The sequence below is a fragment of the Pipistrellus hanaki genome (genome assembly GCF_964339955.1).
Source record: "Pipistrellus hanaki genome assembly, chromosome: 14".
Lineage (NCBI taxonomy): Eukaryota > Metazoa > Chordata > Mammalia > Chiroptera > Vespertilionidae > Pipistrellus > Pipistrellus hanaki.
The window spans coordinates 11,969,651-11,995,287 of NC_140516.1; the positions used below are offsets into that span (position 1 = coordinate 11,969,651).

Below are 25,637 nucleotides of genomic sequence, written 5' to 3' on the forward strand. Positions count from 1 at the left end.
AAACAGACAGCGACAAGGTGCCAGGAGAATGGGCTCTTCACCAAAGGGGGCTATTGGTTGTGGGCCCGGTGCAACCGGGAAGACAAACATTAAGCAAAAGAATCCCACAGAAATGCCAGCGACAGTAACTTCTGTTCAGGTCGCAACCAATATGGACAAAACCATGGCAACCTCTGGCGGCTTTGAGTCAAGTTAGCCATAGTGGACTATGGCTAACTTGGTTCGATATTTCATTTGAACCATTGAAAGGCTCATGTGATAGAGAAGGAAAGAACTTTCATCCCCAGGAGTCTGAAGGCCACGCACACACGTTATTTAGTCTGGCATGCACTCTACTAATCTAGGTCCCCCATAAGTGGTCCACGTTATAGAGTGACCTTGTATTTCCAGTGGAGTCCATATAAGACTTTCTGTATCTCTCTCCCCGCTCCCCCCCCCCCCCCACACACACACACACAAGCACACATTCTCTCTTTCTATCTGTCTCCTTGCCTTTCTGCCCCATTATTGCCTGGGATGCCTGGCCCTGTCTTGTGAAAGCAAGATGAATTCAGGTCAAGCTCAGAGTGCCTGTTTGCTCGCCGAGAGATGCATATCAACCCTAAGTGATTTTTTTCTATACCATTTATGTGGCTGGTATTTCTTCCCTTTAATCTTTTAAGTGCTGTTTAGTCTCGGTGTGATTTGCTGTGGATACTCATTTCCGATAAGATGCGATATCCTCCCAGCCTGGGGCCCTAAGTGACTGATATTGTCACAGCCTGAGCGCGGGCCTCGGGGGGGATGGGGCTGGGGACAGAGCGAGCGGTTCTGTGGGCATTTACAGGTGCTTCCTTGCCTGCGTGTCTTCTGGAGTAGCTCTCAGTTTGAATCACGTTCTTGTTCCCTTACCCTGTGTCAGCCAGAAGTTAGACAACCTTAGGCTGGCAGTGGAATGGGGACGGGGTGCCAAGTGGGATACCTTGAGGCAGGTCCAGAAGGTCGTTGAATGACCGTAATTCCTTATGGAACCATGTGTCCTACATGACACGCTAAATGTACTCGGGGTCTTCAGGGAAGTGTCATGTAATGCATGTGCTTAGATGGGTCTTTCTGGATAAGATCAAGTAGCAGAGGTGACAGTTTCTTTCCACCCCATGACTTGTATGCCATTAACATACGCCACGCATCTTTCCATGTCATCCCTGCTAATATTTCTCTTCTTAGCTTTAAGGTAACTGCTGTGCACTCCGGGTTTCGGGGTGCTTCCTCCCCCCTCTGTGTTGCAGTCAACTATGCAAACCCGAAGATCCTACTTTTCCTTCTTGCCGTTACAGCTTTAGCCTGGATTGTGGGGGTGGAGAGAGGGGAACTAGGATTTTCCCGCCGATGCCCTTGGGGGCCGGGCCAGGTGTGCATCTGCTAACTTATCAGGCAACTCTCCTAAAAAGAAGCATGGTGCAGGCTGATACCTCTGCAAAGCTTGTGAGCGGGTGTCTTTGGGCAAAGGCAGCGGAGTGTGCTGTGTTGTGTGTGAGCCAGGCTTCACATTGCTTCGCGCTCTGTGTTGCTTAGACATTCGGGAAACAGCCTTTGGTTTCCAAACTCCTTCCCTGCCCCTCACCATGTCATCAGAGACATCATTCAATGGCAACCTCCTCCTTGGTTTGGGGGCCCTTCTCCTCTCCAGCTCTCCAACCTTGCAGCCCGGTCCCAACTGTCCTGATAGATTGGGAAAGTTTCCCATGTGTGCAGCCCCCCGTTTGGGGCAGTGGAGGCACCAGGGCTGAGTGGGCTTCGGATTCCTGAGCCAGCATTTCCAAAAAGCTTGACTTCGGATTTTGGTTGCGAGAAAACCCATTCGATTACCCAGCAAAGCAAAGTACCCAAAAGGACCTCTTGAGAGTAATGATTGTGTGCCCTAGTCGAGAGCACTGTATTTTGTATGCGGGTAAATCACGACTTCCTTTCTTTTTTTTTTTTTTTTTTATGGCAGGGTGCGTACAAACGGTTGTAGTCTGTTTCAAGTGCATGTCCAAACTCTGGCGTGTAAGGAGGTGGCTCTCGCCTCCTCTATGCTGGCTTCTCGGACTAACACAGGGGTCTCTGTCACTGGGTCGAAAAGGCAGCCCCGATTCCTAGTGCGTGACTGAGCTGTGCGTGTGTGTCCTTTGCTACCTTGCCTGTGTTGCACAGTCTGCCCTCGCCCTGTCCATAATCTCATGAGCTGCCTGTATTTCCAGTTGAAGATGAGCAGCCCTCGACGCTGTCACCAAAAAAAAAGCAGCGGAATGGAGGCATGCGGAACTCCCCAGGCTCCTCGCCCAAGCTGATGAGGTAAGGAGAGGGGCCCCAGGCCTGGGGGTGGGGGGGGTTCCCTCTAGCTCCTCCCCTCCCTTTCCCATCCACTCCCCACCAGCCCAGGCCCAGTGCGGCCCTTCCCAGCAGGCCGGAGCCAGGGAGCGATGGGGTCTGAGATGGCTTCTCAAAGGCTGGAATATTTATTCCGTCAGCTTGTCAGCAGTTAATGATAGAGCTGAAAAAACCCTGTCATGAAAAACAGTTGGAAAAGCTGTTTGAAAAATACACAGGCTCTAAAGGCAGAGCTGTCACCAGGTCCTGTCCACGTGTCGCTCCTAACCAGCAGTGGCACTAATGACGGTGGCAACCAATCGGGGAACGCGTGGGCCAGCTCGCCTCCGGCTAGCCTTTCTGCTGGGGGCCCTGGGAGGAGGCTGTCTGTACTGAGGGCCATATGTGCGATGTATCATCACAATCAAAAAGGAACCTGAAGATTACCCCCCCTTTCATCCTATCGCCTGGAATCAAATTTCTGTTAATTGATTTTGACTGATAAAAAAAGAAGTCCAATAATCTGTGGACTTGCCAAAGCAAAGTTCAAAAGTAATCCTGTTCTGCTCAGACCAAAAGCAGTATTAATCATGAAATACAGTGTATGCTCTCTCTCTCTCTCTCTCTCTCCTCTTTCCTCCCTTTCCCTATGTCCCCTCCCCCGTCCCTTCTGTTCCTCTCTCTCCTCTCTCCTTCCCTCTCCTCCCCTTTCCTTTCCTCCCCTTTCCTCTTCTCCCCTTCCCTTGCTTTCTTCCTATCTTGACTATGAAAATAGAAAGTAAAATCAAATTTCAGCCTGTTCCTCTTCTTGGCCTCTGTCTTTTATCTTCCCTTTTTTGTCTTCATCTGCCAATCTCAGTGCTTATTACCCTCAATGCCCTCACTCTCTCGCCTCTCAGAGCAGCAGGGTGATCTCCCACTGGCACTGCTCTCCCTAAGTGGTGAGATACGTCATGGATACCCACCATTGCTACATTACTTTCTTCTTTTCATTTGCCTGGAGCACTCTTCTCTCTTTGGTTATTGGACAGGGATTGTGATTTTTCTCTCCTCACCCCCCTCCCCCGCTCCCTTATCCACCACGTTCACGTCTTCCTGGCCCTCCCCCAGCACCTTTCTGGGACAGAGATGGGCAGTCTCCTCCATGCCCTTGAGGACACAAGGTCCCATGGAGGACTCACTGGCCCATTGCCACCATCTCTTCCTGTGAGATGTTTCCTCAGGGGTCCTCTGCCCTTCCCTCTGCTCAGTCTTGCTGGGGTCTCACTGATCTACATGTCGGCTTGCAGTTTATGAGGAGGAATGAAATGCGCCAACCGCCAAGCTTCTCATTGTGAAGCCAGACGTCCTGCTAGCATCCTTTCCCAGTCCCTCATCTATAGGTAATCGCCTTATCTAATGCTAATAGTTTTATCCATTTAACGTAGAGAAAAGCTCAGGCGTTCTCTCGTGCCTAAATTTAGAGAAGCAAATAATAAATAAATGAAGAGAAATGTCTGAAAAATCTGAAACCTTTGGAGCCAAATTCCCTGTCCCTGTTTGCTATGTAAAGGACGGCTTATTTCTTTGATCTCGAGTAATAATAATTCTGAGGAGTTATACTGTTTTCATATGCTTCAAAGCTGTGTCAAAGTTTTGCTGCTTAAGGGTCCTTCTTTATTCTGCTGGCTCTTGGGTGCCGAGATGACAGGTCCTCTGTACGGCGTGGAAGCTTTTTTAAGTCGTAGCCTTCAGCAAAACATGAAATTACCAAATCCAGGGTAACATACTTCTACACAAATGCCTTTCCTGTAGATATATTATACCATATATATTAAATACTTTAGTGTTCCACGCTACATTTTATGTGCAATAGAAAGTGATGGCTTGAGGTAGCCTGGAGGGGACTTTTTTTCCACCAGTAGAAAAAGCTAGTGTATACCGGATCAAGTACGGTTTTTACAGGACTTTCTGCCCGAAGGCCTTTGTAAATAAGTAATGATCAACAGATTGGCTGTGGGTTTTTGAAAAGCATGCCTATGTCAGTTTGCATGATGGGGGAAGATTTTCAAAGTGGGGCTTGCTTTCATTGCCTGTCGGCGAGGGGCCGAGGGAGGCAGTCAGCCCGGGCCAGCGCTGTCTGTTCTGCGCTGTGTCGGGGCTGCTCACCGTGGGCAGGCGTGAGCGGAGGCTCGCCACGATGTAGAGCTCACATGTCCGGTGCAGGTGCCAGGGCTCCTGTCACCCGGTGCTGCTCCCCACTGCCACTCTGGTCGTCCTGGAACGGGCTGTCCCATGACCAGCCAGAAAGTCTCACCCGTCCATTACTTGTGAGTGCCAGGTGCTCTCCTGACCCTGCTGAGGGGCAAGGACAGATGCTAACCCCGCTCTGTTTCTCATCACTCTGTGGGCATGGAGACCACAGGCTTGCTCGGGTTGGGGTGTCTGGGCCTGGCTGCCAGGGCCTATGGTCACTGCATCCCTCTTGTTGATTGAGATTAACAGGGGCTCATGCAGCCAGTCCCCCCTCCCTCCTTCACCCCCCAATTTCTCTAAAGTCTCCCTTTCTATTTTATAAGACAGGACTTCCAGGTCCTGTTCCTTATGATCTTAAAAACCCCATTCAGGAAGCGAAGGGTGTACTGAAGTGGGCTTTTTGACATGCCATGGGCTTTTGGGGGGCGTGCCGTCTGAGCAGAATTCCTGCGTGTGGGCAGGTTTCAGGGGCCAACGGGCCAGGACAGCAGTAACTCCAGGAGAAGCCACAGAGTCCAGACAGGTGAGGGTGGGGTTTAATTCACCACCGTGGCTCCTGCGAGTAAAACAGGCCCCTGGTTGGGCCTCCGCACTCATGGGTCTCCATCTCCCTTTGCCCTGGTATCAGACCCACCCTGATTTTTTAAGGGTCATTTATTGCTCTGTGCCATCAGTAGGTGAACAGCCTTGTTTGTGTGTCTGGATCAGACAGGATGTTTTTGAGTCGTCCTGACAGAAAACAACTCTCACAGTCAGACTGAGCCAAATGGCCAATGTCTATGCTCCCAGCCAGGGGTTCCTGTGTCATCACAGCCCCCGGGAGAGAGGGCCATCGAGGTTCCCAGGACCCTGGTACTCCCCGTCCTTGCTGGTCTCTCCACATGGATGGATTTTAGGAGCTGCTCTGGCTTTCCTGTGCACGCCAAGCACCCACCACTCCTCAGACCTCCTGGCTGGTGGGCTGTGCCTGTAAGGATAGCTGGGATTCCTCAATTGTAAGGCCTTCTGGGCGAGAACTTTGTGTCTCAATAACTGAGTCAAGGGCTCTTAATTTGAGGGTCTCACAAGCCCCACTGAAGAGCCAATGAAAACCCTCTAGCATGTCTCCCCAGGGAGAAAGAGGGACACTGGGCACCATTTTGCCTACAGCTGCAGCGGCTTCCTGGATTCCCAACCCCCGTGCCCAGGTTACAGCCACAGGCAGTTCTTCCCTGTCCTTGCTTCTCAGATGCTTCTTGTGCTGAGAATACTTCTCATGTGAGCGGATAGAGGCCCTGCCTGGGCTCTCACGCCCTGTCCTCAGATGGAACCCACCCAGGCTGTGCATTCTGGCCGACTGCTTCTAGCCTTTTCTCAGATTTGTTTCCATCCTGCCGGTGCTCAGTGAAAAGCCTGATGCATTCAGGTGTGTGGAGGGTCTGTGAGATGCAAAGGAAGATGGATTAAGGTCGGTGTCCACCTGAAAACACTAGTTTCATGGAGGAGACAGACCAGCCTATACAGCAAAATAGAGGAGGAGCAGTTTGGATAGCTACCAGCATGGGCCCCAAGAACAGAGAGCTGATGTCACCTCTGAGCCTGTGTGTGTGTGTGTGAAGAAGGTTCCATTTAACCAGATCCTAAGTGAGGAGGAGAACTCTCTATAGATGATATTACCTACCCTATGCATTGTTTACCTGGTGCCACTCATCCTTCCAAGAGCATCATGCCTGTGAACTCGCTGAATCCCAACTACAGCTCCAGAAGGAGGAATTACCCCTCCGCCCCCCCCATAGATGGAGAAGCTGAGTCACAGCTGTAAGGTCTAGTGAAATCCAGGAAGTCATAGCTAATAATGAGGAAGAGTTGAACCCATATTATTAACTTCCAAGTCCATGTTATTAACTCCTTCACTATTGGTCCCAATGGAGGGCAGAGGGAAAGTGCTCAGGCCACAGGAAGTGGCTTAGCAAACCCTAGAGCACTCACTCCCATCGTAGGTGCTGGGGAAGCCTCACAGGGATTTGAGGAGGCAGTGCCCTAACTTGTGTTTGGGAGGGTCACTGGTGGCCTCCCAAAGAGACCACAGAGACACGTGGTACATGAATACAGAGGTATGAAGGGAAGGCCCAGCCCACCCAGTCTCTGCCAAGGTCCTGGGGGCACCAAACCACACCGGGCCTGCTGTAGAACATGGACAGGAAGCAGCTACATGGTCTTCCCAAAGACCCACATAACATGAGCATCCCTGACGTCAGCTCACGTTACTCCCATTTCCCCGGGAGCTAGGGAATTTTGAGAAAGATCGAGAAGCCTGGGCTGAGGGGATTTATGCACCATGGGTTGGCCAAAGTCATAGTCTCCAGCTGGGCCAGTAAGGATTATGAACGACCCCCAAAACAGAAAAATTGAATACTGTGAGGGAGCTTCATGTCATGAGACTGAGAAAATATTAGACATTCGTTTCCTGAATGGGAGGAGAACTGTGATTTGAGGGAAACAGATCATCCTCTTGGGCATTTACTAATCATTAAGTGAAATAAACTCATCTGCTTGCTAAGTCCCATTCTCTCTCCTTTGACTCTTAAGTTAGGACTGGCGGCTTGATGGGTTTAGTAAGAGAAGAAGGCAGAGTGGCCTGAGCCCAGTCAGAGTTGGGGGCAGAATAAAGAAGGGATGCAGGGATAGCGGGGCTAAGTAAATTTACCTCTTAACGCACAAACAAATAGGAAATTGACAGCCTGGTGGGGCTGGAGAGGAAAGAAATAGTGGGTCTCATCATGCAAGACTTGGTGGGTGTGACGCAGGACCTGCACGCTCAGCGGAGGTGGTCATCCTGTCCTCTCTCTCCCTGAGCACCTTGTACACACTCCTCTAGGACTGAGGACATGTCAGTCCCCTCACCCCCCACCCCCCAGATCTCTCCCCAACACAAAGGCAGTAATTCCCTTCTCCCTCGGAGAATGGAGGCTGCCCAACAAGAGGTGACGCATTAGGTGGCCATAGTTCTTGAATGTTTACCTGATAGGCAGAAAAAATAATGTAACTAGGGTGAAAAGGACTCTAGTTTGGGCAGAGTGGATAGAGCCTGGCATGAAGATGTTTCCAAGGTGACTCCAGAGATGGTCACCTGGTGTGAGATGAGGGCAGGGATGGTGGGCAGCCACTACTCAGGAGAGACGATTGAAGGAGGATCCTTGCAACATAGTAGCAAATACTGTACCCCCAGAAACAAAGTGCACCCCAGAATGAGGCAGACCACTTATGCTGCTGAAAACCCAATAGGAGCCCCTTTGAGGTGACACCTGAGATCTTCTCCAGTCTCCTGTAGCCAGCACCACCAAAGACTCTGGGACATTCTATTTGAGGACTCGGTCACTAACTGCTGTGTTGCTTTCTATGGAGTGGAAGAAGGGAACGTGAGGAAACAAAAGTATTGCATTTTATAAGAACTAATATTTTATTTGCTTTTTATGTTCTTTGCTAATTGGCTCATTGATATGGAGGTCAGCAAGAGAGAATCATTCGTGCAGTATCCTCGTAGCGATACCCATCAAGTGTTGACACAAATTTTCCAGTTCTAGAGAGTCACAGGGAAGGCCACCTGGAGCTGCTTTGGTCACCAGTCCTATCAGTTGCATTTGAGTAGGAGCGTCAGGACTGAAGTGAGGTATATGTGGCTCCTCCTTAAATTGTGCTCCTAAGCCTTCGCTTGCTTCACTCAAGCCCTGGTCTTGCTGAATAGAACCATGGACTTTCAGTCTGTATATTGCCAACAGTGGCCAACCTTGGTAGGACTGACTCACCTCATAATTTCTCCGTCTGGGCAAAGCTTTACAGCAATGGCTCTCAAGCTTAAGCATGTGTCGGGATCATAGAGCATCTTGTTAAAGCAGAGCTTCCCCCGGGTCAGCCTGGGCTGGGCCGGGGAATTGGCATTTCTCTCAAGCTCCCAAGCGATGCTGATGTGGCTGGTATGGGGAAACACAGCAAGAGCAGCCTGCAGTGACAGGGGCCTCCTCCCAGGAGTGTCCAGACTTGGCATTGGAGCACTACCGTATTTTCCAGCATATAAGACGACCCCCTAATTTTACAGTTAAAACATAGGTTTAGGCCTATATTCGCTACCCCCCACTTCAAAGAAAAGACTTACTTTGCCGTCAAGATCTGCAGGTAATTTTTGTGCAATTTTGGTCTTTTGCCCCCGATTTTCGGTTGACTTTTTTTCGTTTCAAAAGTCATCTTATACGCCGGAAAATACAGGTAAATAGTTACTTAATTAAGAACACCTGTCTTGACCACTGTTGGTCATCAGACGCGAATCCTCCCTGCTGACAGTCACGGGCGCTGGCTCCAGGCACACTCCGGGCAGCCTGGCTTGTTACAGACATTCCAGAGTCTCCCTTCAAATCACAAAGCCCTACTTCAGATGCAGTCCCTGTAAAGGGAAAAGTAGTGCAAGATCCTTGTTGTTCTCAAAAAGAATTGTCGCAAGATATCAAAGGTGAGTGGGAGCTCATGGGACACATTTTCTGATCTCCATAAAAAGCCAGATGAGTTTCCATCGACTCATTAAAAAGTGTTCAGAGGGTAGAAATTATTTATTAGCTCCTCTTGCTAGTTGGTTATTTATTGAGCATCTACTGTGTCTTCTGCTGGGCTCTGGAAATACATTAAAGAGTGAAATAGGGATTTGCTGCCTTCAAAGGGGCACCACCTAAAGGGTGAGGCTGATATGCAAACATTATCTCCAGAAAAGGGTGGCTCACTTTTTTAGGAGCTACAGGAAGGGAGACAACTAGGAGGGCAGCTTCAGGCAGAACATTTGAAGCAAATTTTGAGGCCTTGAAATGTCCTTATAGTGCCTGACATAATATACATTCAATTAAACTAGTGTTTGCGCCTGGCCAGTGTGGCTCAGTGGTTGAGCATGGACCCATGAACCTGGAGGTCACAGTTCAATTCCTGGTCAGTGCACATGCCTGGGTTGCAAGTTCAATCCCCAGTGGGGGGGGGGGGGGGGCGTGCAGGAGGCAGCCAGTCAAAGATTCTCTCTCATCATTAATGTTTCTGTCTCCCTCCCTCTCTCTTATTCTCTGAAATAAAAAAGGTATTTAAAACAAACAAACAAAAAACTAGTATTTGCCATTTGGATGAAAAGCCTGAGAAATTTGCCCTTTTCCCAAACCTGCATTCCCCAGGTAGACCACCACAGCGTGGGCCCCAGTCTAAACGGGATGCTTGTTCCGGCAGGAGTGGTCTTATGTGATGAGAAATGAGGTCCAGAAACTCAAGTGAGAGAAAAGACACGATTTTAAAACAATCTGGTTGTTTTTCTCTTTCATAACTTTTTGTTTGTTTGATGTCTCTTACTTTAATGTAAAATTCTGAAACCCAGCGTTGAACCCACTGCCACAGAAAACAAAACCCTGGGCTTTGCTTTATTTGCCTGTAAGGGGAACTTTGAAATATAACAGCCTCCTCACAGCAGGTTTTCTAGAAAAAGGATTTGTGGTTTTGCTCTAGGCTGTTGTCTCCAAGGCAAGCTTTCTGGGGTTTCTGCTGAAGCCGGGCATTTAGTTCACTTCCTGAGATTAATTGATGGCAAGTGGCATTCCTTGCTCCGCAAAACCTCAAAACAGTAATCTCTTCTTCTTTATTTAAAGTCGGGCATGCTTAATTTTATCACTTATTATTTATTTATTTACTTATTTATTTGCTTAATTTTAGCTGTGGACTTTGTACGTGTGAGCTGAGATTCAAGTATAGATATGAAACATATAGATATGAAACATCCTTATTTGCTTTAAAAAAATATAGTATTCCTAAAGGGAGCCTTCAGACTTTGGAACAAGCAAAAGCTCCCCCTTCCTGACTGATGATTGAGGCTCCCCTGAGCACAGCATCCTGACAAGCGCTCATGGGGCCATTCCCCACCGATTATTCCTGCCAGCTGTGCGTTTCATAAATTCTCACGGTGCTGGTCTTCCTGTCTTTGCAACTTAGGGCACAGTAGCCTAGGACACTGCCAAGGAGCGTGAACAAGGTCCAACCGCCTCCTGCAAGTGGGAGGGGCTGGATAGGGGCACACTGGCTTTCAGTCAGAAGACCTCTCAATCCAAAGCCTTGCCTGTCTGCCCACTCACTCCCTGTGCTGCCTTAGCCACAATACTTACCCTCTGTTTCTCTCGCATACAAACGAGCATGACAGGACTTTACTCGTATATTCCTCGAGCTGAACCCATTAAGTAATGACAGTGATTGATACTCCCATTTTACAGGTGAAAAAAGTGAGGCAAGGCACACTGTAGCAAGTAGATGAGCTAAGACTAGAAGACAGTGCTGGAGCCATTATGCTACATTGTCTCTGAGGAAATAAGTGTTTTCTGCTCCTGCAGGATATCTATCCCCAAACCACTCCCTTTGGCAAGAGACTCTTGGTTCTACTGAACAAATAAACTGGCAAGAGTCTGGGCTTCCTCTTTTTGTTGAGTTGGGCTCTCGTAGGTATTGCTCTTCAAATTCGGGTGTAAGCAAAGACCAGAGAGAAGTTCCCACTCGGGTAGAGTAGACCTAAGTATGTATGAATGGTGGGGATGGTGGGTTATGGTGGTGAGGACAAGGGCACAGGCCTGAGCTCTTTGAGTAAGATATTGTGCATATTTGGTGTATTTCATAGGTAAACTGATGATAGTATGCTCCAGGGGTCTTCAAACTACGGCCCGCGGGCCACATGCGGCCCGCAGAGGAGTCTGATCGGCCCGCCAGGTTTTTTGGGCAGTGAGTGCAGCCGAGGTGTTACAGTAGGAATTAGTAGTTCATATAGTCCGGCCCTCCAGCTCTCTGAGGGACCGTGATCTGGCCCCCACTTTAAAAAGTTTGAGGACCCCTGCTACTCCCTTAACTGAACAGGTGAGACTAAGAGGCAAGAAGGGCAGCCAGGGCCATCAGTGGGGTGATACTGGATACATCGGAGTTTTCTAGGGCTGCCATAGTGACGTATCATAGACTGGGAACCATAACAAAATATTTTCTCATGGTTCTGGAATCTGGAAGCCCTCGGTCGAGATGCTGACTGTGTTGGTTCCTTCAGGCCTTGGACAAAGGATCTGTGCCAGGTTGCTCTTCTTGGCTTGTAGACAGCTCTCTTATCCCCAAGTCTTCAAATTGTCTTCCCTTCATATGTCAAAATTTCTGTGTCAAAATTTCCTCTTATAAGGACACCAGTTATATGTGATGCAGACTTACCCTAATGACCTTTTTCAATTTAACTACCTCTTTAAAGACTACACCTCAAAATGCCGTCACAGTCTGAGGTGCTGGGGTTAGGAATTGAACATACAGACTTTGTGGGGTAGCAATTCAGCCCTTAACAATTCAGCCCTATTTAGCAGCAGATATATCTCACCTCATGGGATTTCTATTACCCTAAAATAAGGCATACACATTGATTAAGTAGTAAGTAACCAATGAGACATGAGTTCATGCATTGTAGGGAATTTGGGATTACCTTGTGAGTTGAGAAAATACATAAAATAATTAGAATGTGAAAGGCAGTGTCTCTTACTCATTCTGGGGTCCATCCAGCTAAGTATTAATTGTGGAGTTGTCTGAGAGCCTGTGAAAGTCATTCTCTTCACCATTTTGTTAACCTTCCATGCTGGATGCTTGGTTCGGGGATGTTTCTGTTGGTCCTCTTTTCCATGTGCAACAAACACCCGTTCCTCTCCTGGTCCTGACCTTGTCAATGTTGGCTGTGCTCAGTGGCAAATACTTGGACTTGCTTCTATGGATACACTTCCAAAACCTCAATTTAGATATAGAAGTTCCGCTTTATTCCAACAACTTTTCTTTGCTTGCTCAAGGCCCTTGGTTTGTCGATGCCCAATAGTGGTTCAATATTTCAAAATCCTCCTAGCCACCCCTTTGCCTAACAAGAGCACACTGCTTCTCACCTTTAAGGTCTTCTAGGCTTACCTGATCTTTGTCATAAAAGACTCTATATCTCCAGCTCCTCTGAAATATCTCAAGTGGTGAGAAATCCACTGCCTTGGGAAGCATCTCATTTCGCTTTTGAAAAAGCTTCACTTTTTATAACATTTCTCCTTTTTGGAAACTTGGTGTTTGTTCTACCCATAGCATGTATTGTTTGTCGTCTGCTCTCGGTCAGTCATACTCAATCAGTTGATCCATCCTCATTGGATCATCATTCATATCTGTGGACAGCTAGTGTGTCTGGCCGGAGTCCACTATACCCCAGGTTAGGTAATACCATATTTGACATCTGCCACCATGGTTTTAGGTGACATTTTTTTTAAATTTGGGTCTCAATTCTCTGAGATGGTCTTAATGACTACTAATTAAATGACTACAGCTTAATGACTACAACAATTAAAATACTCTGAGAGTCCTTCCACCTTCCAGGGCGTAGGTCAAATGTTACCTTTCCCATGGAGCCTTCTTTAATGTTATTCAAATGCCAGGCAATTAACAGCTTTGCTCTTGGTGTTCTCACACCACCTTGTACATTGCTTTGCTATGACACTTACCATGGTGGGTCACACTATTGATTGGCATTTTCTCTGTTATGTACGACCCTGTCTTTGATGAGGGACTGTGTCCTGTCATTAATTGTCTTAGATTCCTGGCTCAGAACAGGAGATTTATGTTTATTTGGTTGCTTTGCTGAGTCAAGAAACAAAAGTTCAGATCCCAGGTGCCATGACTGGTCAGAAAATGAAATACATTTGTTCTGGGATGTTTTTGGTGGTTCTTGGATTCAACCCTTTGAGGAAAATTCTGGATGCTTATCTTAAAATGAGCTAGGCCAGACAAAAGACATGTAGGGAGACAGTGCTGAGACCTCCTAGGTGCTTCTGATGTCCCATTGCCACCCAGCTTGCAGCCCTGGTGTCAAATTATACCTGCTGCCCCCAAGCTTTCACCCCTGTTAGTGAGTCCTGTCATTAAGAAGCTGTCTTTTTTCCTCTCATTGAGGAGTAATTGATTATAAGGCTTATTTATCTACTTTTCTAAGATGGGGTTGGAGGCCAGTATTTCCAAGGAATGATTTCTTCCCAGAAAGAGGAAGAAACACGCTGTGTATCCTCTCTCCTAAGACACATATTGTCATAAAGGAATTTGTCATTGGCATGCTTATTGGGTACCTTTTAATTCCTGAATGCATTGGGGGTGGGTCTTAGACTTTCCTGAGATAATCTTCCTTCTCCAACCAGTAAACTGGACTCTTTATGTTCAGGTCAACTTTATTAAAATCCTCTTTTAAGAGTTCATTCTGCTCATTTTCTCAAGCCTTTTTGTTATGGTGGTTTCTGCCCATCTACTTATCCCAGAGAATAGGTAAATATAGAACAACTAGAGGCCCACTGCATGATAAATTTGTGCAAAAGGCTTTTCTTTCTTTGGCTTCCAGCACTGGTTTTCCTCTGGCACCCAGGACCCAGGCCTTCATTCTGGCTAAAGTCTGCCATCTTCATCTTTGCTGCAGCTGGAGTACTGCTCCTGTAGATCCCCTTGCCCCCGCCCTCCTTCTCATAGCAAGTGTCCTGCCCCGCCCAGCCATTCAGCACCTGGAGCAGCTGGGTGGCCACCATCTTTGACCTTCTAATTTGTATATTCCCTCCTGATTGGCTGGTGGACATAGTAGAGTGATGGTTAATTTGCATGTTTCTCTATTTTTAGTTACATATTCTTCAAGGTCAAAAAATTCAAACTTTGCTCTTGCCCTAATCTGTTTTTATCAGAAACTGCCTTTTTATTTTATCATTTTTGACTGAGTTCAGTATCTGAAAGGTGACCAGGTGGTTTATAACATCTCAAGACCTCTCAAATACCCATCTCAAATAGCCACTTGAGATGCTATTCCAAGGGGTCTGGGGTGTTCTTCTCCTTTAGGACCCTGCATGTCAATTCCTATCATAATTTAATATGTTCATTGGAGATAACTTTGCAGGGTTCCTTCACATGGTTGGTGTCATTTAGCACAGCCTGGAAACAAATTCTCAAAAATAAATAAATGCAGTCAGAGCTTTCTCATCCTAAGTTGGGGGTGGGAGGCTGAGATGGTCATGATGGTCATCCTGAAAGTGTAACTCTAGATCTGTGGACCATGTAGGAAGGATGGCTACCCCACTGTCTGCATTGTGAACATGTAAGTGAGAAGTGTCAGGAAAAGTTCAGAGGGAGAAATAAGGTCAACTAAATAAAGGTCACCCTTTGATGTTTGAATAGATTACTTAAAAAGTAAAATCACTTTATAGTAAATATCTAGAATGTAAACCTACTTATATTTTAGTTCTTGAATGGACATTATTGTTCAGGAAAAATAGCTCCACTGCAGGGATGCCTAGGACATTGTTCCAATTATAGTGGTCACTGCTTTGGCAAACCAAATGACCCAGCCCAAACCTGAGGCACAGAACCACTATTGGAGACAGAACCTGAACGCAGATATTGCACAACACTTAGGAGTATGTTTCTTATGCTGCAAACTCGTTAGACCTGCCCGGTTGTATTGCAATGCTTAAGGATGTCGGTGTGTCTGCTAATCTATTGGAGGGGAGGACTCTGTAGAAGCCTCCTCCTTTTCCACTAGTAACAAGGCGAGAGAGGGTGAATGCAGCCCTAAGAATTCAAAACAAGTGTATTAAGATGAGTCTGATCTTGAGGCTCTCATGCAGGGATGCTGCAGCTGGGAGGTGAAGGTGGGGTGGGGGGAGCCCCATTGGACAGTTAGTGCAAATGCAGTTGTCAAGGCACGGAGAGAGAGTGTTGCTTAGTATTGCAATTATGTATTCCAGATGTGGGCGTTTGGTAGTCAGTCTGCTCTGAAGTGACATGCTGCTGAATCTTTAAAGGGCTTCAGCCGGGGAGAGCAAAATCTGATTGGGCAAATTGCTAAAATATTTAAAGTGCAGCCTGTTAAAGCTTTTACTGCGAAGAGAATCACGTCAGAAGTTGTAGTCAGAAAGAACGAGTAATTGGCTTTCCATCCTCATGCCAGTCAGTCAGCATTGAAACCCTGTTCCTATTCCTTCCTCTTCATTGCCAATGCTAACAACGAACTGTGTGCGTGTGTGTGTGTGTGTGTGTGTGTGTGTGTGTGTGTGTCTGAGCTCACTGGAGAAATTGGGTAGCTGGTCAAATGAGAGGAGGACCAAGAATGACCTCTTCATAAAATGGGAGACCAAATCTACAAAATAATGTGGAGTCCATTGTAGCAAAGGGGAGTAGGAGAGGACGGCAGAATCATTACCTGACAAAGGTCTCCTGCACTCCCAGGTGCTGGTGGTTTGAGGCAGTTGTCTTTCAAAGGATGGGTTTGCAAGCACAAGAATGGCTCTCAGTGACAACCACGTTCTCTGAATCCTTCATCTCCTCCACATGGAACCCAGGGGCACTTTCCATTTATAATTTATCACATTTCCCACTTCGGCTTTCCTGTCCTTTTCTCCCCAGGCATGACCCCTTGTTAATTCCCGGCAATGATCAGATCGACAACATGGACTCCAATGTGAAGAAGTATGACTCTACTGGGATGTTTCACTGGTGCGCTCCCAAGGAGATAGAGAAAGTCATCCTGGTGAGTGACAGGCCGCAAATCGATGCCGCCTGCTTCTGTCCCAAGCTATGTTCATTAGGGCAGTGGTTTCTCTGACTGCAGAGTGGGATAACTCAGCCCCTGGTGCTAATTACTTTGAATAATTAAAATGCAGGACACATATTGAAGCAGCTAGGACTCTCATAAGAACATGAACCAAGAGTAGAATTTCCTATCTCTGAATATTTATGGTGTCATTACAATAGGATCACATGCTTCTGAAAGGCATCATGGGAAAATTTATGTACCCTCACTTCTGTGGGTGTGGCTCCAGGGCCAGAGCCTGCGTGTGCTTTTTAGCAGCCGCACAGACATGGACAAGTCACTTGATCTCCTTGCACTTCAGTTGTCTTATCTGTAAGAAAATGCGATGGGGATGACCATAACTCATAAGGTTGTAGTGAAAATTAAAGCCCAAAATATAACTCAACAGAGCTACCTATTATTATCATTACTACTGTTAAATGCCATGAAAAAATCTGAATACTGCCTGTATTGTTATGTGCATATCACAGTAGTTTGTGTGCATGTAGATAATAGCTCTGCATATTTGTGATCCTTCTTAGCACAGAGTGTAGACAGGTGGAGTGCTGAAGATGACAAATAGTGCTGCTCATGAGATGGCCTCCATCTTAAGGAAGTTATAATCTAAATTATAATTGGAGAGAAAACATAAAATATAACCATGAAACAATACATTTAAAGCTACATGTGTAGAGGCACAAAGTGCTATTCAAATTTCAGGAAGAAGCCTGGCATGCATTTAAGCGTCCAGAAAGTCTTATTGGTTATAAACAGGTTGTGCTTCCACGGGTTTGAGGCCATTAAGGACCCCAGTTTCAGTAGGGCTGTGAAGCATGCGAAGCAGACACAGGATGCTCACATGAATCATTTCTCCAGTGTGTCTTACAACTGGCAGAATCAGATTCTGTAGGGCTGAGTACTTTTACAAAGTACTCCAGGTGGGGTACCTTGATCTAAGTTTCTGGGGTCAGCATCTGTCCCCCAGCCACTCTGCTAACTGGTGCCTTCCCCACCTCCCTATTCTAGATGCCTTGCTCCCTCCTCTGGACCCAGTTTGGATTCCTCAGGCTTGTTGAAGGGAGCTAGCTCCCAGGTGATCTTGGCAATTCAAAATACAATATTTAGGAGCCCCATCACAGCACCTTACAGTCAAGTTGACCCTCTGCTGGTGGTACCCAGGCACACACACTTTCTTGCAGCCAAGATAATCAACTCTAGGTCTACCCCATGAGGTGGTGATGCAGGCTGTGACTCCCAGTGGGTCCCCCTTGGCCACAGTTTATGAAACATTTCTTACAGCTGGTGTCTTAGGTGCTCCTGTGCTATTACAGAGGGAAACCAATAATGGCAACAGCCCCTATTTTAGTCTAACGATCAGGGAGTAAAAGCTAGCTTCTTCCCCTCCTTGGGGGTTACTATAATAACCCTGACATTGTCATGAATTGCAATATTGGCATTTAAACAATCAATACACGGGTCAGTTCTAGGGATTAAGTGGAGCAGAGTTTGATATGTGCGGTGGACATTAATATGCCTCCCCCAAAACATTATAAGCCACATGGGGCTACTCAGGCATTCAGTGGGTGTACAGGCGGGCATTCACGATGGGAGGTGTTGGGCCAGAAGGAGAGGCAGACAAAGGCCCACAGATGGCCTTCGTGTGTTGTTCTCTTTGCCAACAGTGAGTGAAACCACCAGCAGTGACTAACATGACATTTCCCGGGAAGCTGATGTCCTCTTCTGATGTGGGTCATTTGGTTCTTTCATTTGTCTTCTTTGTAGATTCAGGACAGGGGTTGGGAAAGACAAAGGCTGTTGTTCCTCTTGTCATTCTTGCTCTAGATCACACATGTCAAACACAAGGCCCGCGGGCCAAATCCAGCCCTCCAGGCCTTGCAATGTGGCCCGCACCGCGCTGTCATCACTGCACTCCGCTGTCAGTTTATGACATTGGCAGTTTATGACTGTTCAGTAAACCATTCGGCCCGCGATTTAGGCTGGATTTTAGATTTTGGCCCCTTCTCTGATTGAGTTCGACACCCCTAATCTAGATCTTTTTAATGATTTGGGGGGGGATCTTCCTCTGGTAACTACACAGGTGAGCCACTCCAGGCATGCTGCTGGAGACGCCAAGGTTGCAGTGGACAGGGGTCAGTTGTAAAGGGTCATATAACAAATAATTTCGGTTTTGTTGAGCACACGTTCTCTGTCACAGCTAATCAACTTTGCCATTACAATGTGAAAACAACCATTGGCAAGACCTAGATGAGTAAAATCTGTGTTGTAATAAAATTTTATTGGAGTTTGAATTTCATATAATTTTCACATATTGTGAAATATTCTCCTTTTGTTTTTTTTCCAACCATTTTAAAATATAGAAATCAATCTTAGCTTACCAGCCATGGCCATACAAAAGTTGGTGGTGGGCCAAATTTGGCCTGTGGGCCATAGTTTGCTAATCCCTGGCTTAGGATATTCTGTTTTACCTGTTGATGCAATGATGTACTTAGAATCTCACCGAGGAGTCTAGAACTAAGAACTCACATTTCTTGAGACCAACATAGGATTTGATTATTTTATTCTTATCTCAGCAAGAGAGGCAGAAAACAGTGCTCTCTCTCTCTCTCTTTTTTAAACACTCACCAGAGGATATGATTTTTTAAAATTGATTTTGAGAGAAGAGAGAGAGAGAGAGAGAGAGAGAGAGAGAGAGAGAGAGAGAGAGAGAGAAACAACATTGATTGGTTGCTTCCCACACACGCCAGACCAGAGATCAAATCAGCAACCTAAGTATATGCCCTGACCAGAAACCAAACCTGCAATCTTTTGGTGTACAGACTGACCCTCCAATCAATGGATCCACCTGGCCAAGGCAAAAACACAGCTTATTTTATCAACAATTTTATAGAAACTAAGTCTTTCCTTTCCAAATAACATAAATATCACTGTTTCCTCTGACTTCCCCCCTGAAAACCATTAAGAAAGATCTGCTCATAGGCATGTATTACATATCTTTTATAAAAAATACAGTGGTATATGCAGGTATATGTTTCAATATGTTTAGTATACCTAGTGTGCTAGATACATACACACTCAAATTATAAATATATATAGCATTGTTGAGATAAAAATTATAGCACATAAAATAACATAGTAAGCACTCAACAAGTGCTTGCTGTGTGTGTTTTCTCTATCCTTTACATTCATGATTTTTTAGTTATTTTTTAAATATGTTTTTATTGATTTCAGAGAGGAAGGGAGAGTGAAATAAAAACATCAGTTATGAGAGAAAATCATTGATTGGCTGCCTTCTGCAATCCCCACACTTAGAATTGAGCTTGCAACTTGGGCATGTGCCCTGATTGGGAATTGAAACATGATTTGAAACACGGTTTATAGGTTGATGCTCAACCACCAAGCCATGCCAACCAGGTGAATTCTTTTAGTTCTTACCACAACCCAAAGAGGTCTTCTCTCAGATGTTCATGCACTTCTCTCTGCTGCAGACTCGAAGTGAAGCCGCCATGACTGTCCTGAGTGGCCACGTGGTGGTCTGCATCTTTGGCGATGTCAGCTCAGCCCTGATTGGCCTCCGGAACCTGGTGATGCCACTCCGCGCCAGCAACTTTCATTACCACGAGCTCAAGCACATCGTGTTCGTGGGCTCCATTGAGTACCTCAAGCGGGAATGGGAGACGCTTCACAACTTCCCCAAAGTGTCCATATTGCCTGTAAGTCCAAGGTCACATTATTGATGGTGGGGTTTTTTAAATTCCTTTCATACACAAAAAATCCCAGATGGATATAATAGTTGGAGCTTTGATCACGCCTCTGCTTCTTTATCTGGTTATGGGCCTGAGGACTCAGCCCTTCCTCTATGCTCTGTCTAGGAATATCCAAACCCTGGGGGACCTTATTAAAAGGAATTTGCAGCCCAGTTCAGTTGCTCCGCAGACATGAAGTTTAGCTGGTATCAAATGTATTAACCATGTCAGTGTCTAAACACTCTCTCATGCCTACCCAATCCCAGTGCTGTTCAATAGCATGATGCTTAGAGCAGACTTTACTTATGGAGCTATTTATATCATTTTATTTATGGGGGAATCTTTATTTTACCACATTCTGTTCTTAGTTAAACTATTATATTTAACAGAGCTCTTCATTTATTTTTGCTCTATGAAAGCCGACCCCTTCTGCTGATCAGCCTCTCCCTCTTACTGATTTAGCAGTCCTCTGTGTTTCCCTGGATTTGTGTGTGTGCCTGTGATATTCTTTTTGTTGTTGTTGTTTATTTATGTACTAGAGGCATGGTGCACAAGTTTGTGCACAGGGTGGGGACCTCTGGGTAGCCCGCAGGGATCAGGTCAAAAGCTGCAGTCCAATGTCACCTACAGCTCATTTCTGCTGCTCCCACTCATTCTGGCCCCACTGTGCCTTTTGTGGGCTCTCTCCCAATCATCCCAATCAGGAGAGCTTCTCGGTGCTGCAGCAAAGCTCACCAGCCGTGAGTTCTGCATCTGGCACCCTCCTGCGGGGAGTGGCCTGTGGGATCAGGCTGAAAATGGCTCTCCGACATCCCTCAAGGGGTCCTGGATTGCAAGAGGCTGCAGGGCAGGTTGAAGGACCCCACCATTGCACAATTGGGCAGGGGAAAGATCTTGGGAGGGGTCCAGAGTGTGTCCAGCCCTGTCTTGCCCAGTCCCTGTTGGGCCAGCTGGGAGGGACACGGGAGGTTGGTCAGCCAGAGAGGGACCATGGGAGGGCTCCAGGGTGTGTCCAGCCCATCTCGCTCAGTCCCCATTGGTCGGATCCAACAGCAAGCTAACCTAAGGTTGCCTGCCCCCTGGTGGTCAGTGCATGTCATAGCCAGCAGTTGAGCTGCCTTAGCATATCATTAGCATATTACAGTTTGATAGGTTGAACAGTCAACTGGTCACTGGATGACCTGACACTTAGCATATTGGGCTTTTATTACTAAGGATTTTATCCTCACCTGAAGAGATTTTCTTCCATTGATTTCCGACAGAGTGGAAGGAAGGGAGGAAGGGAGAGAGAAAAAAGAAACATCAATGTGAGAGAGAAGCATCAATTGATTGCCTCATGCTCATATCCCAACTGGGGCTGGAGATGGAACTGCAACCCAGATACATGCCCTGACTGACTGGAGTGGAACCTGAGAACTTCTGTTGCATGGGGATGGTGCTCTAAACCACTGAGCCACACAGGCCAGGCAACCTGTGATAGTATTGATTATGAAACACTGCTACCCAAATCTAGAAAAAGGAAAATTTGCTACTTAACAACTTAGTGAGGACAGGGTGTACATGATCTGTGAGTCCTGGAACTACTTTCTAATTATTAATCAATATATTTGCCATAAATGTTAAAAATTATTGTACATTTCAACATTTGATACAGTTCTCTATGTCATGCATTCATACAAATAGCACTTGTCCGCCACACATTTTTCTTAGAAGTTCACATCCCTGGAATTGAGGAACATGAGTTTGATGCTTCATTTTAGGAAGGTATGTTTTTTCCCACTTATGGAACTGAAATTCATTATTTCTATCATCAGCTTCCAGAACCTCAAAAATAGAAAAGAAAAAACAACAACAACAAAGAAATATAATTCAATAAATATGTAATAAATTACCCACAAATAATATGCATTAGCAGCCACCATGTAGCCTTACATATGCCTGGCAGTATAGGTATTCCATAAATACTTAAAAACGGGAGAAAAATATAGACAGATATCTTTTGGATGCTGGGCCAAAAATTCACTGACTTAGTTAACACGTGTAATTAAAAATAGTCACCTGCAGAAAACCAGTCATGCACGCTGAAGAGTGTAAACAGATACACAGCTTGTGAATTTCAGACATTGATTGGATTCTGTTTTTTCATGACTATCTTCCTCTGTGGGCTCTTACATGCAGGGCCCTGGGAGTGCATGGACTAGGGTCTAAAAGCACCTTGTGAGGAATTTATTATGTTGCTGGGTTATATGAGTCTGTGTATATGTAATATTTGGTGTGTGTGTGTGTGTGTGTGTGTGTGTGTGTGGTGTGTGTGGTTGTGTGTGTGTATGTATGTTTCCTTTTGCTCGCTCTTGTACACATCCACCCACCTGCGTGCATTTATATGAATGAGCTTTTATATTTGCAGGTCCTTTTCAGACACTCCACAATTTAGCATACTCAAATACCACGTATTTGTACAAAATGGCCCTTCTCTGTCTGCATATATTTCACTGTTTAAACATTGCCTCACAGAGAGGGCCAGACCGGAGAAACACAGAGGGTTTTATGTATGCCATTTGTATTTCTTGAATTTTGAAATCAGGCGTATACAGCTGTGCAGGGATTGTCTTATGTCACAATTTACTGCTGATTCCACACACGGTGAAAATTAAAGGAATATGGATGCAGGCGGTTGGGGCTTATGCACTGACACAGTGACTCAGGAAGCTGGTCTAACTTCTTTTGTACCAATAGATCCCCGGAGGAGAGGGGACTTCCTTCCCCTTCTCTCAAAAGATGATGCTCCAGAGTTTGGAATAAGTAGTTCCTCAGCCCCTCAGGACTGAATGCCTCTCCCTCCTTTGCTCTGCCTTGTAGCAATATCCTGGGGGCTGAGAAGAGAATCATGAATGACACAGGTCATAAAAGAGGCCTTGATGTCCCGCAGACAAGTCCAATCTTCTCAAGGCCCCCTTTCCAAGAAGGAGAACTAGAGAAAGGTACCCAGAGATACAAGGTGGTTGTCAAACTTTGGCCCTACACAGTCCGTAGGTGCAGGCAAAGCAGAGGCTGGATGGCAGCTGGAGAACCAAGGAGGTTGGGGCTGGGTGTGGACTCCAGAGAGGTGTCCCCGGGCGCTCAGCCACGGATGGCCTGCTGAGGCCTACCTACTGCGACTCCTCCTGAGGACACAGAGCAAGTGGGTTCACGCCCCTCACCTGTGGTTGCCTTCCTGGTCTCTCTGTCATCATCTCCCTGATCTGTCCTCCCCTCCCCACTATTTTGTTGTTTCAGGATATTTAAAAAATTCTGTTTTCTGCTTTATTTATTTTTAATTACACTAGGAATATACAAACACATCTTCGTTATAAAATATCAAGCGATACAGAAGTATGTAAAATCAAAGCCAAACTTTTCCTTTCACCCCAATCTTATTCTCCTCCCCAGTGGTAATTACTGTTATTAGTGTAGTGCGAATTTTTCCTGAACTTTCTCTTTGGATGTCCATAGCTTTATAAATAAATTCATAAACATATAGTTTCATTTTGTGGGATTCTTTTCACATAAAGGATGTCATACTTTTCAAATTGTGTAGAACTTGATTTTCCCTTTTCCCATGTATTCCTCTGGGCCAGATTCTTCCGAGGCGATGCCAGCGTGGAGAGTGGTTTCAGCCCCTTTCCTGACTGCGTAGACTCTCATGCTATGTAGGCTGCATAGTGTGTTTAGCCATCCCTATGTTGTTGGACAATTAGGCAATTTCCTTATTTTTTTTCCCGCTAAAATAAAATTCTGTGACTTGAAACTTCACTCCTTTCCCTCTCCCCTTTGCAAGATGCACATAGCTGCCTACCGCACCCCCTTTCCCCGCCTCCTCCCAGCCCACATCCTCTGAGGGCAGCTTTATCTCAGCCCCATCTCCTCACGACTGCTCATTGGCCATTCCCCTTGCCTGCATCGGAAATTCTCCTTGGAGCTGCTGTCTTTTGCTGGTGACAGAAGTGACCGGCTATTAAATAAACAGGCACTGGAAACCCACCCCCTCATTACGTTCTGAAAGCCTGAGGTTGCCACAGGACAGTTCCTTAAATCAAGACAATTTCCAGCAGGAAGGAGATGTAGAACCTGGCATTATTCCTCCCTCGTTTGTTAGTAATAGCTTGATTGAGTATTGAGAGTGAGCCTAAAATGCTGCCATCAGCACCGACTACCCTTTAGATTAGCACACAGCTCCTATTCCCCTGAATGCAGTTAGGCCAGCTTAATGTCAAGGCATAAAGAAGATACTTGTTAAATAATTTCCCAAAGCTCCAGCGCGATCTTTAATTTGTTTTTCTTCTTTTTTTTTTTTTTCCTCTTCCCTTCTCGTCCCTGGGTCTCACTTTTGCTTCTCCTATTTTTTTTTTCTTTCCTCTCCGCCAAAGGGTACGCCATTAAGTCGGGCTGATTTAAGGGCCGTCAACATCAACCTCTGTGACATGTGCGTTATCCTGTCAGCCAATCAGAATAATATTGATGATACTTCGCTGCAGGACAAGGAATGCATCTTGGCGTCACTCAACATCAAATCTATGCAGTTTGATGACAGCATCGGGGTCTTGCAGGCGAATTCCCAAGGTAAGGACAGCCTGTAATAGTCCTCTCCTCTGCCTGCAGGGGACAGGGGCTGGCAAGAGGGATATCCTTCACTCTGCAATTCACAGAGGCTCACGTCGGCCTGCCAGGCAGGGGACCCCGCGGTCGGTCACTGTGGTGGCGCTCAAAGGGACAGGCGCTGCCTCTCCTGGCCATCCCAGGACCCAGGCAGGAAGACCCACACTCAGAGCACGCTGCCTTCCTGGGGAATGACCCAGCCTTTCCATCGCCACCCCTCAGCCTTCCCAAATGGTGGTTTTGTGTCCAGGGTCACTAACTAAATGTCAGAGCACTGAAGACGCTGGCTGAGCAATTCACGGCATTTCTCCCCAGAATATGTCATTGCCACTGACCTCTATGAAGCTTTGCTATTGTTGTCGCCGCTCGGGGGTGTTCAGCTTTATGCGATTCTATGCCAACCAAGGGATGTGGCCCCTGGAGAGAGAGGACTGTGTGGGCACTGAAAGTCATTTAGCAGGAGGTGGTGCTCCTCAGCCCATGCGTTCTCTGCAGGGAGCACAGCAGAGCTAAATGCCACCTCGGCTCTGCCCCAGTCTCCTCTGTCATTTTCTCTGGGATCCTGGGCAGGTAGCTACAAGCAAAGATGTCACCAAGGAGTCACAGGCAGGCAGCACAGCAAAAACCCCGTAACAACCTTTCTAATTAGGGCCTCAGCAGGATAGGCTGGGAGGCATTTTTCTCCCCAAAGCACCACTGCGTAGGCTTGCTCTGAGCTGTAGGATTATTGTCATGCATGGTCTGCTGGAGGGGTGGCACTGGGGGCCTGAGGAGGACCTGACCACCATCATTCCAGGAGCCAAGGTAGAGGGAGCACAGCCCATGGGAACCAGAGCTGCTGGAGTGTAGACACCATCGCATTGACGCTATAAAGCTTGGCTCCACGCAGCGTAGACCTGTGCCAGTTCTGCATCACCACCACTGCCTTCTGACATCTGGTGTGAGGCCAGGGCCAGTAGTAGTTCCTCGAATCCTCTTCCTGATGTAGTCTGGGCTGGAGTCTGCCAGTGGAGAGGAGGGCCTGAGAGAGACCTGGAACAGGGAGAGAA

At 46.6% G+C, this 25,637-nt stretch overlaps 1 protein-coding gene across 16 annotated transcripts in view; it reads left to right on the forward strand.

The window, feature by feature from the left end:
• The window catches only part of KCNMA1 (potassium calcium-activated channel subfamily M alpha 1), a 669,950-nt gene that overhangs the window by 583,726 nt on the left and 60,587 nt on the right, over nt 1-25,637 (forward strand). For 15 of the 16 annotated variants that reach the window (XM_084903669.1, XM_084903660.1, XM_084903668.1 and 12 more), the window contains 4 exons: nt 2,223-2,316; nt 16,024-16,147; nt 19,696-19,920; nt 24,360-24,552. In XM_084903669.1, the coding sequence (XP_084759795.1) occupies nt 2,223-2,316; nt 16,024-16,147; nt 19,696-19,920; nt 24,360-24,552 (636 nt within the window). Of the gene's footprint in view, nt 1-2,222; nt 2,317-16,023; nt 16,148-19,695; nt 19,921-24,359; nt 24,553-25,637 lie in introns of those variants that run through there. The other variant, XR_014796777.1, reaches the window with a different exon arrangement.